This window comes from Python bivittatus, unplaced genomic scaffold (genome assembly GCF_059951505.1).
Source record: "Python bivittatus isolate LINGU-HERP-01145 unplaced genomic scaffold, Pbiv_v1 ctg000320_np1212, whole genome shotgun sequence".
Classification (NCBI taxonomy): domain Eukaryota; kingdom Metazoa; phylum Chordata; class Lepidosauria; order Squamata; family Pythonidae; genus Python; species Python bivittatus.
The window spans coordinates 7,855,271-7,872,050 of record NW_028277052.1 but is presented as its reverse complement, the minus strand read 5'-3'; the positions used below and the strand labels follow the sequence as shown (position 1 = coordinate 7,872,050).

General features: G+C 37.7%; 1 protein-coding gene across 1 annotated transcript in view; it reads right to left on the bottom strand.

Moving 5' to 3' along the window:
- Window positions 1-4,801: 4,801 nt before the first annotated feature.
- The window catches only part of ADAMTS8 (ADAM metallopeptidase with thrombospondin type 1 motif 8), a 34,610-nt gene continuing 22,631 nt past the window's right edge, over window positions 4,802-16,780 (bottom strand). Inside the window, exon 9 of the mRNA XM_088139033.1 lies at window positions 4,802-16,352. Coding sequence (XP_087995159.1) covers window positions 15,602-16,352 — 751 coding nt within the window. The 3' untranslated portion in view covers window positions 4,802-15,601. The remainder of the gene's footprint in view (window positions 16,353-16,780) is intronic.

Below are 16,780 nucleotides of genomic sequence, written 5' to 3'. Positions count from 1 at the left end.
TTGAGGGCCTCAGGTTGTCCTCTCCTGAATTAAATCTTACTTCAGTACTGGCACTGGGACAATGTTCTCCAGCACCGAAGGGAGTAGGGTAGTTTTCAAGTGATAAATACGGGCCAAGTTGCACATTCCACAAGGCTCTGTTTTCCAATAACTTGCTATTACAGTACTTGCTTAGGGTTCACCCTGGTGCCTGCCTGCTGCCTCTCAAATGCTGCCATGTAGTGGGCCCAGTGTGTGTTTTGTCTTGATTATTCAGCAACATATTCAGTGGCCTGCTGAGTGTGTGCCAAGACTAGTTGTTTTTTTTGTGTGTGTCCTTTCAGACTTGGTGTGTCTGAAATATTTGGGAATGGACATTGGGTAAGACGATCAGGTAGCTCAGCTTGCTTCAAGACATCCTTGTTGCTAACTCACTGGTTGAGAAGAATCAAGATAGCTGAGAGAGCTACAGCCTCCTTCCCCAGCATGTACAACCTGAGTCAGATACCTCTGTCTGAATAATGCTCAGCTGCTCCTCATATATGCAGATGTTTGTGGCATCATTACATATTAATTCAATTTGAAGAGCTATATCAGTGTCGCCTGTGGCAATGCAACTGCAGCAGAAGTTTTCAGCTTTGCACTTCACTCTATTTAATTGCAATCTGTGCTACTAGTTTCTTATCTCTCTCTTTCTCTGAGCCTTTATCAGAAGTTGTTGCTCTCAAAGGATTGCAAGAACATTTGTTGGCAATCACTTTGCAGCCACTGCCTGGAGCCCACCGTTGCTTATCAGAATGTTTTTGTATCACTTTTCACAGCTTGTAGCACTTCACAATGGCTTCCTGAAAGTACTCTGGGCTTTAGTTTGCAAAGGAAAATGTTTGTAGCGCATCTCCCAGAAATACCCTCTTGAATTAAAAAAAATGCGTTGGGAGGGAGTATTCAGTCAACAATTCCTATCAGAGTAACTCACCCATCCTGGCCTGGGGAATTCTTAGCTGTGAAATCTCAAGTTTCCTGTCTATGAGTGGTGGGCGCCCATTTCTATCTCTTGGCTCCACAATAGCTGTCGTGGTGTGTCTGCCTTTCAGATATCATAGTTTGAAAGAGATGACTAATTTTTTCATGATGACTGCTGACAAGCTAGATCAGTGATGGATTGGCTCTGTGCATCCTTCTCCCTCTCCTCCCCACCCAGGCTGTTTCCGTTCATCACAGGTTTTGCCCTTCCTGCCATCAAGGCTTCTAAGTTTGGGATGTATTTTTGATTTTGGGTGTGTGGAGCTTTCATTCTTCAAAGCAGGTTTCTGGAGGACAATAACAGGAATCATCCCCTTTGCCTGAAAATATTTTTTTCCTTTCTCCCTATTTACTTTTGCTGGGCCTTCCATCCTTCTAAGATGTAGGCTCTCTTTTTTCGTCAAAAGTCCAGCTTAAAAGAACTCCGCATCAGCATTTCTGCCAAAAAGGCCCTTCAGGTTACAAATCAAATCATTGTTTCAAAAGGTTCTGGAAAATGCCATAGGATGTACCTTCTGATTGCACATTTGTCTGTTCTTGTATTTGAGAGAGAGACCTGTTGCAGACTAGTCAGTTAAGGACAATGTCAGCAACAGAAGCATTCACTGGATTCAAGAAAGAATGAATATGGACGCTTTGCATGAATATCTGCAGAAGGATGAAACAGAAGAATTTAGAGGTGGTAAGGACTGTACCACTTTGTTATGAATATGACATACCACTTTTGATCATTCTCTATTGAACACCCTTACCAAGGCAAGATCCTAGGTAACATTTCTCCATGAATATAAGAAGGAAGAGGTATAGACCATCTAAACTTTTGCCTGCTATGCCAGTTTTCCCTTTGTAAGAGGCTCTTAAATGTAGGAAGGCATTAAAAGTGTGAATCTCCAGTTATAGTTTGAAGCAGTGGGACCTATTTTACCACTGTTCTTATGACTTCATTTGGCTGTGCATGTAGTCATGGCCTGTAGTGGTAGATGTGAAGTGCTTTGAATACTCTAGAACCAAAACCCTAAGAATGCTAGTTTTAATGGAATAGTGAAGTTAATACTATGCCTTGACACCTATTCCTGTTTCCCCCAACTTCTCCATCCTGTTGTGCATGGTTAATATAAATGCCAATTCTTTATATTATGGCATTACCCCTACATTTTTATATATCTAGACATCTTTTTCATTTATGCAGTCTCTTTTATTTTAAAGGTGTACTTTATATGTTTCTTGGGACTCAGGTCTTCTTCCCTTATTTTCCTCTACAGAGCCCAATATATAGTGGTGCTATGTTCAACAACTGAAGAAAATTATGATTCACTTATTTTTACCATGACATCTAATAAAATGAATGCAGTGCATAGTAGCTCATAGACATCATCGTAAATGTCTTTAGTCTTTCAGATGCCAAAGTCTTACACAAGATCCTTGTTTCTCTGCAAGATAGATTCACACATGACTCTTTTGGAAAATGTTATCACATGTAACCTCTGGGCTCAGTCCATTGCTGGGAAAGCAAGATTACATTTCCAGTGCAATATACTGGTTGCTATCCCTGCTGTAACCCTGGAATTCATGGCTTCTTTCTGGGGCAATTGCTAATGTTGTCATATCAGAATGCACCATTCCTACTCTGATAACACTTCTTACTGTCTTTGAAACCTTGGCATTAGTTGTGCAATCCAACAGCTTTTAAAGTCAAAATCTGTTAATGTGAGTGATGAAGCTCTAGTCCAAAGTTGGAGCTTCAGCATCTTTTCAACTGTGCGTCATCCTTAGCCAAGAAAATAATTACTTCGAATGCAGGTTCAGCTTTTTCTAATGCCCTCTTTGCTATAATGAACAGCCTGCCTTAACAGGGGTACTATGCAAAAACTGCAGCTTTTCATGATCTCTATTGAAATATACCTCTTCGTTATTCTGCAATTTATTCAAATCCAGAAGCTTAAGAGGCTGTGTCATCGTTCTTCAGGTTTCCCCTAATGACAGAGGGTTATCTTGGACCAGAATTTTGTGTTTACTTGATTTATGTATTTTTATCATGATTCCAGAAATGAATTGTTCATTTCTCATGTGTGATATGCCATTATAGATCTATGTTCTGTCATATTGTAATGTTAACAGGGCTATTTTAAAGATGTGAGCGAACCAGTTTGTGTATATGAGAAAAAAACTACAGGCATACAGAGATTCTAGTCATTTGAAGTGTTTATATTGGAATATGTTGCATGAATTGTGCTATAGTTTTTTATAATTATTTTACATATTATAATGATACTCATGAGAAGTTCTAGGAAGAGGGTAAGTTTCTGTTCCTCACTCTGTTGTTTTCAATGTTACTCACAAAACAGCAGACTAAGATAGATTAGACTAGCCAACTGACCCAACTGCTTTGTAGCTGCATGGAGATAGGAACCTAGGCCTTTGTAATCTTAGTTTGATAATCAACCACTTCATTATTAGCAGAAATTAGAGTGAATAGTTGATCTAACGTCCTTTTTTGTTTTAGGTTACACATTCCAAATCCTTTGCTAGGATACTTAGCTGAGGATGATGGAAGATGAAGTCCAAAAAGTATGCGCAAGTCAGGTCAGCACATCAACTTCCTCTACTCAGATGAACTTATTCTGTTTTGAAATATTTTCTGCTCAGATTTTTCTTTAAATTGGTGCAATTCCTTGGCTATTTAACAGTTATCTGAAGAAGACACAAAGCCAATTTTCAAGACCAAATCTGTTTTCTTGTATTGTACATATTACTTATATTTTTACCATCTTCTCATTGAATGCTAGATACTTCTTTGGTTCAGGATTTATGTATAAATAGAATAATAGATTATATCATATCTGGAAAATAAAACTAATTTGCTCCAAGGATCAATAACAGAAACAGACATAATACAGAAGCAGATTTCATTTGATACGAAGTGTCCATATTAATAAAACAGGCATAGTTCCTGAAGTCTGAAAATAAATAGAATGTACATTAAATTCCCTCATTTTTTTTTAAAAAAAATCACTGTATGTGTTAGACATTATTTCTTGATTCAATTTATCCTCCTAAATTCTGTCTCTTGGTAAGACTTGCTGTAGTCAGCTGGAAGGAAGGAAGGGAGGGAGGGAAAGAAAGAGGGAGGGAGGGAAAGAAAGGGGGGAGAGAGAGAGGAAGGAAGGAAGGAAGGAAGGAAGGAAGGAAGGAGAAAGAAAGAAAGAAAGAAAGAAAGAAAGAAAGAAAGAAAGAAAGTTAGAAAAAGAAAGAAAGATCAAATTTTTCCAGTTCTAATTGGAGTGGTACAATGTTGGTATGGAGCAGGATTGAGCAATGTCCTCCCATCCCCAGGGCCACAAGTGGTTCTTAAAGCTTTCTTTGCCAATCTTGAAGTCCTTTCAATAGCTTGATTGCCCAAAATTTGAAGTGCAATTTCCTGCTTTTTTGAGAGACACGAATGTTGCAGTGTAGCCCTGAAATAGTTTTAAGCTAGCATTGTTTTTTTACAAAAAAAAAAAAAAGGAAAAATAAAGAAAAATCCCAGCCCTACCAAAGATGTAGAACATGTCAGCCTCACTCACATGTAATTTTTGTTATTGCCTTCCCAAATGAGGGATCAAGGGACCAAGTTTGATGGGTTGATTGTCCCATTTGAAATGAAAAGTTGATTGCAGCTTGATTTACCTAGTGCCACTCTACTACAGACCATCTATTTCTACCTTAAACAAAAAAGGTGTATATGTAAGTTTGATGTTTTTACAACTACAGAAATTTGGAGTGCATCCCAACTGCAAATCAAGACAAAGGAAGCAAAACAAAGGTTTTAACCAAGGAAGTATTTTATTTACAGCTAAAGGCTAGTATTACAATCTGGCTATCTGTTTCTAAAGATTAAAGGAAAGGAAAGAGAAAGTAAGGTTGATTTTTGTTTTTTATAAAAGAACATTAAATAAAATTAGCTAATTTTTGTCGGCAAAGCTTGACTCAAACTAGGTTTTTAGTTTTGCATGCCAAACTGTGCTGATACATTACTTATACAACTATGCAGTCAGGAGAAGGGAGTGAGATTTCTCATCTTCCCTTCCCTCAAACAAAATGCAGCTGAGAAAGCGGGAGAGATGGCAAGCCTTTTGTAATAACTACCCCTTCACTCTCACTTACCCAAACAGTTACTGTACACAAATAAATATCTTTTAAAAGAGGCTCAGTACAATGCTACAATCCTTCACTGAAGGGAAACTATATACATATCAATCTTATATATAACTTATTTTACATACATTACCATAAATGCTACATGTCTTTTTGAAAAGAATAGCTAAGTCAGACAAGGATTTTAAAATGCAACTAAGGTAAGTATGCTACAGACCCAGGCAGGAAGTACAATGGCAGTTAGTAGAGAATTTGAACTGCAGAATATACAGCATGGTTTTAGATAGGGCTACCAAATCTGGGCTGCAAAATTCTGGACAACTAAGAGTTAAGAGTTTTCTGTATATTTGATGCCATCTAATGGCCCACTGGAGTTTTGCAGTCCAGATCTGATTGCTTTATTGAAAGAGGGGTGTGTGAAAAACCTTAAGAAATTGGTAATCACATCCAAGCTTAAAGTCCCAGATGTTTCATCTAAGGAGATTCTGATTTTGCTTCAATTCAGACATTCTTTTTTTTTTTTTCCCCCCTGGGAGTTGGAAGTATAGATCCACCTTTTGCATCTTCCCATTGAGAAGCATTGGATCAACAAGACTTATAAAACAGAGGTTTCCATTTATTTGAAGACTGATACCAAAAGATATATTGAGCTGGTTTATACATCATTCTAAGCCATGGTTTACTAAATCATGATTTGTCCAATAAGGCACAAGTGGGTGGAGTTCTGACGACACACTAATCCAAAAGCAGACCACTTTATTTATTTCACGGTATTTGTGTGCCACCCCAATCATGAACTCCATGTTACTGTGATGTGCGAATCCAGTCTTTGTGTGATATCATTCCTTACTTGTGTTCTTAAAATAGGATTGATTGATTCATGCAGCTGTTTGATATCTTCAAACTGGAAATTTAGCTGAAATGCTGTAGTTGTTATCCTCTAGGTGAATGATAAATATGTGTAAAACCAGTTGTTTGTGATACTGTACACATATTGTTATTCAGCTATCCAACATTGCTTAGGCTTGTTAAACATCTTCCTAATATTCCAGGCTGATTTTTAGAATATAGAAATTGGTATATTTGGTTATCAAGACTGTGGGCATGCAAAGACTGGGTTCTGTGAAGTGCTGTTAAATTCTCTTTTATCTGTTCTATGACAAATGAAAATAAGTAATTAGAAAATCTAATGCAGGAGATTGCAAATTTTCTTTTGGGATCTAAAATTGCCACTGGTAGTTTTCTTTCCATTGCAATACATAACCACAAGAGGACAGTGTTGGGCACATTCTGGGCTCCTTGCTTTGGGATGGGTCATCCCAATAGATGACAGGTGACCTGAAAATGAACACAACAGATAGTCCTTTGTAGTATACAGTGATTCTTTGGGAATGTACATACCAGAGAATTCTAGTGTAGGAAAAGAAACATCTCAGGAGTTTGTGACATCATTTATAATCCACTGTCACTCCTTCAAGGTTGGAGTCTAAGAGAAATAAATACCTACGAAAGCAAAAGTATTCCTCTAGACTTTAGTCTATGATTAAATAATGAGTGAGCATATAAATATGGATGAGAGGAAGGAAACTATCCTTTCTATTAAAACTAATAAAAACTTGTGACTGACCAGCAATGATCCATGCCTCTTGCAGGAAGGTCATAGTGGCTTACCAAATGGCATCCACCATACCATGCTTTTATTTTACAGATTTGTATATATTTTTACTTTAACTCAACAAAGTATAGGCAGAACAGTGAACTAAATTGTGTTTGAAAATCAGCAGCTCACTGACTGGTGTATATTTTCATGTAAAAGGAAAAACCTAACAACAGACCACGTTAGCAGTGCTGACAGATGAGATGTTATTCTCTGCTATTCGTAGCATAGCACAGGTTTATGACAGCAAACCTATCTCTAATACAGCCTTCAGAAAATGTCTGGATAAAGTGTCAGATGTATTCCAAAAGATGTTAGTTACGAACAGAGAGAAGAAAGATGCTCACAACAACCTCTGAATTTGGAAACACATTGATAGAAACGAGAATGAATTTTTAAAAATGACAGTATTCTGCATCTTGTTACGACAACTGGAAATTCACTTCCTTCATACCCAGATTGTAGATAGATGCAACATTTTAAGAGTAGGAGTGATTTTTAATGCACTTCTATTAAAAAAAGCCAGTCCCTCATGGCAAATGCCTTGTGGCAAGAGCCAGTGATGACACTTATATATCTCTTCCCTCTCTACCAATCTCCAAAGAGTTATGATTGCTTTATTTTTTTATAAGTGAATGATAGATGCATAAATTAAGAAATAGACCCACTATGCTTTGATTCAGCATTTGCCTTGCAAGACATGCTCCTGCATAAGAAAAAATACATTGCTAGGCTCATTCTGTTAATGAAGAAACCACAGCTCAGAATGTTATAATTAGAATTCCCACCATTGGACTCTATGCAATGCAAACCCTCATCTAATCTTATCCCACTGTAAGTAGTAACCTCTTCTTTCCATTTCTTTGTTCAAATAATTCAGATTTGATTCTTTCTGGATGGCTCTGAATTGTCTGGAATGAGCACCAATCCAAATTTTGAAGTTAGTCCCTGGTTTCTTAAAGGGGGAAAATTCACATCTCTCAGGAAGTTTTTCTGAGTTCCCAAAAGATGTGGTTTAGGATCATCTGTTTAATGGAAAATGTAGTATGTGGGTAATATGATACTTTGCTTTAGAAAGAAAAGAAAGTTTATACTCAAGGTAAGAAATAGCTCTACATGCAAGAAGCAGCAGCAAATGGAAGATAATTGAAGCTAATATTTTATTTCACAAACAGATGAGAAGATCCAAGGATTCTTTGAGATAACTGAAAGAATGCAAGTTGCAAGTCTAGTGGTTTGGCTCAGGAAGGGAACTAGGATATAAGGAGCCTTATTTTCCCTCCAAGTTTCACAGGGTAAGAAATGTTCTTGACTTTTCTGGGAGTTCTTTATAATTTGCGAAAGGGGAGATTGGGCCTCTTGAAAGTTTTGGACCTACATAGTGAAGATGCTTATTTCCATTTTTGTATTTGTTTTTCTTCTAATTGTAAGCTGCCCAGAATCATTTAGTGGCTCCTAAATTTGTATAAATGAATAAACATAGATAGCTATCTGATAAGGAGACATGTGCCAGTTTTTCAAATATCTACTTTAGTTTACCTCAGAACCCAGAAACATCCAAGTTTTTCAGATAGATAGATAGATAAGAAGATAAAAATAACAAACTAACATAGAGTAACAAGAAAAAAGAAATCAGAGAAAGAGCTAAAAGTGCAAAAGCAAAGAAAGAAAAAGGATACAAAGTAGCAGCTTCTGATTTTCTTTACAGCGGTTATGAGTACAATTATAAATTTACCTCTTGCTCTATGATTACAAAATAACTCTCTTTTTTCTATAATCTATTCTTTCTAATCATCAAAACCATAAATCATAAGTTAATTTTTTTTCTGTTTCATGCAAAAAGTCTGTAAGGGCTTTCTAGTCAACAACAAACAGAGATATTGTCTTTTCTCTGATCAAAGAAGTCAATTTGGCCAACTTGGCAAATTCCATCATCTTCACCAACTGTTCCTCCATTGTGGGTCGTACTGAATCTTTCCATCTTTGTGCATATAATAATCTTGCGGCGGTTATCACATATAAAAACAAAAGTTTCATTACTTTTTTCCAACTGTTTGTCTATCAGTCCCAAAAGCAAAGCCTCTAGTTTCAATTGTATATTAATCTTTAAAATCCTCTGAATCAAAATCTCTGCTGTTTAAAAGTAAAAAAATCATACCTTCCAGTTTGTCCCATCGAAATGGGATCTTTTTCTGCTTTAATCTTTCAGTAGGAAAAAAACCACCTCTTTTAACGTAAAATTTGGATAAGAATTTCTTTAAGGACAATTATATCTGCATTATCAATCTTCAGTCTTGTATTAAAACGCTGCTGCAAAACTTGATCCTTTGTCTTCTTCCTGACAAAGTGTACCAAAACATCCCTTGGAACATTTCTTGTTCTCACAAATCTTGAACTTATTCTATAAATGTTATCAATTTCTGCTTCTGTATCCTCCTCTTCCCAATCCAAAAAAAATTGCCAAGAGTTGAATAATCTTTTCTCTAATATCTTCATCAGAAACCTCTGGGATAGCTCTAAGTCTTACACAAAATTCCTTCTCTCTCAATTCCAACAGAACCAGATTATCTAGTTCTCTTTTCAACTCTCTGTCTATAACTTCTGCCTTACTCTCCAAAATATCCACTTTGTCCTTAATTTGTTTTACATCTCCAAGCACTTGTTTTACAGAGTTTTCTATCTTCTTAACTTCTTCTTTCATCTCTTCTTTCACTTTTACAAGTCTTTCATCCATTCTTTTTTTAAAAGCTGTCAATTTAGTATCAAGTGTTTCAGCTAACCTACTGCTGAGTTGGTTAAACATTTTATGACACAAATCTGATGTAATTCCTCTCTCTGCAGGTTGCTCTAATGATGTTCTCCTCCCTTCCATTCTTGCTGCTTTTCAAGTAGGTGCCATTATATTATAATCCAAAAGTGAAAGTGTCTCAAACAAGGGAAAAGGAAAAGGCAAGCTTCCCCCCATTTTTTCCCTCTTTTGTCTTCCTGTGCCTTTAATACTTTAGTCTCTAATGGTGCACCATAATTACAGTCAGCATCATAATCCATATCTCCATAGTTACGTTCAAAAACGCAGTCTGCTCGTATTATACTTATCTTTTGTTTTGTAAAATCCACTAATTTTCTGGACTCTTTAATAATAAACAAAAAACATTCCCACGAAGGTCTGATTCATTTGTCTAATTTAATTCCAATTTATTCAAAAGCACTTTCACTAAAAAAAATCTTTCAAAATAACTGTCCCCTTGATCTGTTTTAAACTTTCTTACAACATCTCCTTGTTAAGCTTTTTGCCAAAAGTTCTTAAGTCTTTAAAACCTTTTTTTCCTTTATTGCTTTGTAATCCAGAAAAAAATGATAACTCACCAAGTTGAATCTTACCCTGCCACAAAGAAAATCTGTCTTTAGCTGTAGATTAATTCAATCCAAAAGTGATTAAGAAATGAAGTTCAGCTGAACTTTATGTCAGTAGAGGCTACATTAACAGCTGTGAGCTTAGATAGAATCCTTCAACTCCCAGCTGTTCAACTCACAAGCCAACTGCAAAAACATCTGTTCCTGCAGTTTATGCACGAGGAGCAACTGTCCAGAGTGCAAGTGGGCTATCTCACGATCTCTCCTTTGTCTGGAGAGATTTTGCTGGTCAGCATTCACCCTCTGGCTGCCGTTCTGTGCTGCAGTGTCTTCTCTGCTCCTTCAGAGATGTCTAGTTCACCATGATCCTCACTGGAAGCCCCCTGGGAAGCATCCGAGATTTTCTGTCTAGGTACAGTTCAAGTTGGGGACAAAGATTTAACTTACCTCCATTCCCTACCACAAATAGAATCTATAGTTCCCAGTCTTTTCCTTGGCCCCAAAGTATTGTATGGTCTTCTCATTTTTTTCCATGCTTGGAGGATCTGGAAGTGGTTTAAGGCCCCTAGGTCAGTGCTTTTGCATGTCAAAAGTTCCTAAAATTCATCACCATCATTTTTTTAAAAGGATGGGTTGGGAAATAATCTCTTTTGAAAATCTGGCCAATGAAAGAGTCAGTGCAGAGTATCTCTATAGCAGGCTAGGATATAAGACTGTTCTAGCAAAAGCAATAAAGGGTGTTGTGTACTTTAACAAACTGTTGTAAAATAGAGAGAGGGAAAGAGAAAGAGAAAATATGATAGTTGATCTGAATAGGACTTGGGTTGCAAAATTCTGGGCATCCACTAGATGGCAACAGTTATAAAAAATCTCAACTTTTTACTATCTCCTGGTCATCTGGATTCTTCCAGCCCAAATCTGGTAAACCCTAATTTAAATGCTGCTGATGTTGCAGCATCTGGGAATCACTAGTCAACCTAAGGCCATCTAATGAGATGAGATTTGACCCACATTAGAGTAGAATTAGGGACTCTACTTGCCAACACAACTTCTTTGTTCCATCATGACTCTCATTCCTCAAGACACCCATGTGTGTGTGTGTGTGTGTGTGTGAGAGAGAGAGAGAGAGAGAGAGAGAGAGAGAGAGAGAGAGAGAAAGTTTGTGTGTTAGGCTGTAGTTGCTGTTCCAGTGCAGTGCCCTCTAAGTAGTCATTAACTTGCTTCCTTCAAGAAGAACAAAGCCTGCTTCCTTTCTATTGTCAGAAAGTGGGCCAAGGGTCAGGTCCTTTACTTAAAGACAGATCCTATGTTGAAAGAACCCCTCTTGGCTTCGCATAAGGGAACTAAGCTTCACTCTTTGCTCTAAGTCCAAGCAGTTAGAGCTGAAGATTCTCCATTAAAATATGCATGCAATGGGGTGCAGCTTTGTTTAAAAGTTCCTATTTTCAGAAAGAGCATCACTTCTGCCTTTGGCACACCCTTCTTGAAGTTGCCAGTGCTGCTTTTACAGAATGTCAGTCCCAAAAGCAAACATCCAGGCAATGCCATGATATTCCTTTCCCATTTCCCAAGTATTCTGTTTCTTGTACCCGTTGCCCAGATACTTAATGATTTTCAACACTAATATTTAAAATTAAATTTGTAGTACAGAAAGATGCTCATATCTGGTTTCCATAGGATAAGTCAGCAGAGCACTGCCTTCATTTGCTTTCAACTTTCTGTTGATGGGTTGCCCAGCAGTCCTGAAAATGTATTCTGAGCATTGTACAAAATAAACTGATGCTTCTTTCTGTCTGTAGATGGGGAAGGAATTAATCCCCTCCATGTAAAGAAACTCTCTGTACATAGTAAGCTACCACATCAAGGCTAGGTTTTGTGAAGTCCACTCTATATTCCAGAGATATTAACTACAGGAATCTTTTTCAATAAAAGAAATAACAAATTTCAATCTGGCTCTTTTATGGTCCAGATTCCTACCACTTTCTGCTTCATAATGCACATTTTGAATGCAAAAGCCAAAATATTCTTTCTTGCCTCAGAATGGCTGATGTTGCCTTGGCACAGATGTCATTGTAAGCAAGCATCCCATCTATATTAAGTCCCCAGATGAGGCACTTCATCGTGAGGATGAGGATCCTGCATTAACCTCTTGCTAGAGATAGCAGAATGAAATCCATTTCAGCTGGCAGGTCAAATCCCACCCTTGACTATCAATTAATACGAAGTGTGTCTACTGCTTGATGCTGAACTGATCAAGCAGAAAACTGGAGAGTAACATTACAAGTCCACAGATGCACAGTTTGCTGCTTGAAAAAACAGTTAGGGGCATTTTCCCTAGAGTGGATATATTCATGAGTGAGTGCTAACATTGTCTGCTTCAAATGGTAATTTTCCAGCAAGATAGGAAAAAAATATGTTCCAAAATCCTCAAGGAATTGTTGTTTTTTAAGAAAGAAAGAAAGAAAAGAGATAAATTGTATTAATGTTTTGTTTTAAAAACACAGTGTAATCAGACACAAACAGCTGCTAGATGGATACAGAAGGAACCTGAGAAAAGCAGAGAAAGAAAGATCTTTCTTGAATAAATTATTCCCTCTCTTCTAGCTCCAAATCTATCTCAAAGCAGGGAATCTTAGTATTCTTGGAGATCTTTTCTGAGATATCTCTCATTACCAGGGAGCATCAGACCCCAGTGCAAATCAAAGACAGCTTGCTTAAAAAGGTAGAAGTTCACTGATTGGGTGTCTGCTTTAGGGCCAGACAGTCTGGGCCAGAGATATTCCTTGGCAATTCTGCTTGATTTTGGCAGGACTCCTAGTTGGGAAGGAAGGAGTTCAGCCTCAGGAAGAAGATCTGCCTGCTCTATAGCAGATAGCCAAATAGGAGACAATTACAGGATAGCGATTTCAGTGAAGATGAATGAGGATGTACTGGGCCTGGATGAAAGGCAGACAGACAGTCCCTCCTCAGTTATATTGAGTTTGGAGTTCAAATGCAGATGGAAGTTCAGCAGAATCTTAACAGTGACTGCAACCTATCTTCTTCTACACCTAGTTATTAGAATCAAAATCTGCATGTTCTTTCCCCCATTCTATTAATATATAATGAACCATCTTACTTATCCATTGTGGTCTTTAAAGAAGAAAATTTTGGCTATTTGCATGCAGCAAGAAATAGAAGAACCTTGTGCAAGTGTTTGTATCTTTGTATTTCACCAGGTAGAACTGAGATCTATCTGTAAGAGACAGATGCAAATTAATGGCTAGGGTTGACCATATACCAGTTGGAATTATGGAACAAGGCAACATTAAACACACTCTCTGACCAGGATGTTGTTTTTGTCCCAAAACGGAGACTCGCTACCTTTTCACACCAAAATATCTGGCTTCTCTTTAACTATTCCTTATTTCATCAGCATAATTTAAGAGTGGAAAGAACTATGTTATTGTTGCTATTTTGGAACAATGTTTTTAAAGGCAGAATTCCTTGTTTATTTACAAAAAATAAACTGTTTCCTAAATAAATCACACAGATGATCAGGGATCATGCAGGAAACAGAATCCCATTAGAATGCTAAGCAGCTAATCAGAATGAGAGCTACTGAAAGTGTGGATACAGCAAGTGAAGACACACAGTGAACGTTGCAAGGAGTGCTAAAGAGCAAAAAGGAAATGTATTTTTCAGCACTTTCAAAATTCTTCACGGAAAATGCTAAAAGCTAATCTAGGAGAATCAGAGCACCATCATCTTTCAAGAATATATAGACCAGATGTTTTAGTACTAGGTTTGTTAATATCATTTTGAGCACAATGGCTAAAACAGAATCAGAAAAAATGATAAATACTTTGCTACACATTGTAGAATAGTGGTAATATGGTAAGTAAGCACCAATTCCTTGTTTCACATATGTGAGCCTTAAGTTACTTTAGTCTGAAAACTAGTCCGAAGACAAAAGTCCAGAGAGGTTGGAGATATAAATGTAAATACTGACACATCCATTTGATTCACACTAAAACTGGATCATCTGTTCACAAATAATAAGGAATCTGATAAAAAGGTTATAATTTTTTTTTCAAATAACCCTTTTGATAAATGCATAAGCTGACAAACACATAATAGGCTAGAAGTAATGAAGAGTTTATGTGGATGAGAAAATGCTAAACTGTGATTAACCCAAGCCAAGAGTCAAGAGGCTGCTGAAAATTCTTTGTTTCCATTATGCAACAGATCAGGAGTGCCCCAATAATTTGGATAAATGTGCCTTGGTTAATATTCATAGCATTTGTTTGCTGACCTCATGTCTTGATCTACAAATTGCAGCTTCAAAGAAGGAGTTTTATCTGCAAGTGACAAGGGACACTTCTTAATGACATTATCAAATAATCTTAGGAAAGTACAAGAAAAATCCTACTTATTTTTAGTGAACTTTAGTGATTCTAAGATTGTGCCCCCCCAAAAAAAAATTGGAGGGAAGGAGAAATATTAATCATGCACTCACCCCTAATATTAGAATGGATCTAGAGTCATATCCTACAAATATATTTTTAAAGTTATCTTTCCTCCAATGCTGGCATTCATATTGCTAAGCTCCCAAAATGGCCACATATATGGCCACAAAGAGAAGCATGGATTGCATCTGCCATTTTGAATCCCCAATGCTAAGAGGAGGGAGTGAACGGCAGCATGGGTGTGCTATTGTAGAATGACATCCTCATCTAACAGGAGGGCATACGTAGGACTATTGATAAAGATTTCATGGTCAATTGCAGACTAAGCCAGCTAACAAACCATTGCAGTTCCAAAGCTCTTATGATAATATTTGAAGAAACATTGCATAAGCCTACACGTAATCCCAATAAAAGTCCATGGAATAGATTTGTTCAGGCTATGAGCCCTGATTTACATTTGCATCAACTAAATCAAGGATTGAATTATTTTTGCCAATATCAAAGATGGAATCTTGTATGCCCACCCTCCCCAAAGACTGTAGCTATTTTGTTCACTGCAGGATGCACATTATTGTGGTTCATGGAGATTACCTTTACAGTTGAAGAATAACAGCGTCTTAAATAATGTCTCTAGAATACAACCCATGAAGATGCTGGGTGAAATTTAGGACACAAATTTCCCTTAGTTACCAAGTATTGACCTGCAAACTTTTTTTTTTTCCAAAATGTCATATGATTTATCAAAAATTCTATTTTTTTCCCCACTGAGGTAGATGTCAATTTGGAGGAAAACAAAGCACAAAAGAAAAAGAGAGAGAGGGTGGTAATCAATGCCTTGTAATCTTTCAAACAGGTATATGAAGTAGGGCCTCTTCAAGTCAATTAGTGCCCATTTGCCTTTAAAACTATTTCCTTGCTTGGACATGCCAAGCCTGGTTTGAGTTAGGTTAGTAATTAGACTAAGTTACAGATGCTTCTTAGATCACATGTCACCCCTCAGTTCACTTCAGCACTCTTGAAGCAGACAGGGAGTAGTTGCTGCTGGGGGCTGTGATGAATTGCATTTCTCTAAGGCAATTGGTTTACCTAGGTAGTCAATACACAAGGCACTTCGTGTCCGCACTCCCTCTCCACATGTTTGGGAACAGTGGGACCATGGTCCCATCTGCCAGATTGGGCAAGGAAGATCACTGCAAGGCTTGATGTCCTCAGGCTTGAGGGCCTTGTCACAGGTTGATGAAAACTGCCCTTCCACATCCAAACATTCTACTGTTCGTCTTTGCCAACCTGAACTACAGGATTTGGAGCACTCAGACCAGTCTCCCAGAACCCATTGGGAAGTCAGCAAGGGTTTGATGATGTTGGCCAAACTTTTCTCCTTGATCTTCTGCTTGCTGAATTGGATGTCCTTGGGGATAAAAAAGGTGTATTTCACCTTTGGAGAAGGAAATACCTTGGGGAGGAACATCTCACTGGAAACGGTCAGCACCTGAACAACAATGGATTCAGGGAGCCGCTGGTAACTTTGAAGGCGTTCCAGGGTGGTAAGGGAGCCACTGTACCTTAGGACAGTCCCCTTTACAAAAATGTCTTGTTCCATAGCTGAAACAGTGAAGTTTCCATTCAGTAGGTATTTGCCATCCAGTGTCCGCAGAGCTAAATAATTTCCATCATGCCTCACTCCTCGTCGGCTGTGTTGTTTGATGTCAATGTTGGTTGCCCCTGCAGGAATTGTGACAATGTCGTTATACCCAAACCTACAGAGATGAGAGAAATGGGTGTTAACTTCAGCTAAACAACAGTTTGAACAAAGATCTGCTGTAGAACAACATATATTGCTCCATGTCCAGAAGCATCTAGTTCCTGTATTTCCTCTTGGATAGCACAAGAGGCTGAAATGTTTTAACTATAACTGACCTTGGGAACCCTAAAGACTCTAGTCATGTGCAGGAATTAAGGAACTGTAGGAGAAAATACTCTATGCTCACACTACATTGTTAAATACCAGAGTTCTCAAGAGGGTGAAATAAAACCATCTTATTCATCATATTCTGCTGTGTTACCAGAGTGTGCAACTGTTTTTGGACTGAGGATGGCACTTTGTTTTTGATGGAATGCTAGGGGCCGCAGGTCCAAAAGTAATTAGGCCAGGTCACACAAATGGTGGGGCCAAGATAAAATGAAA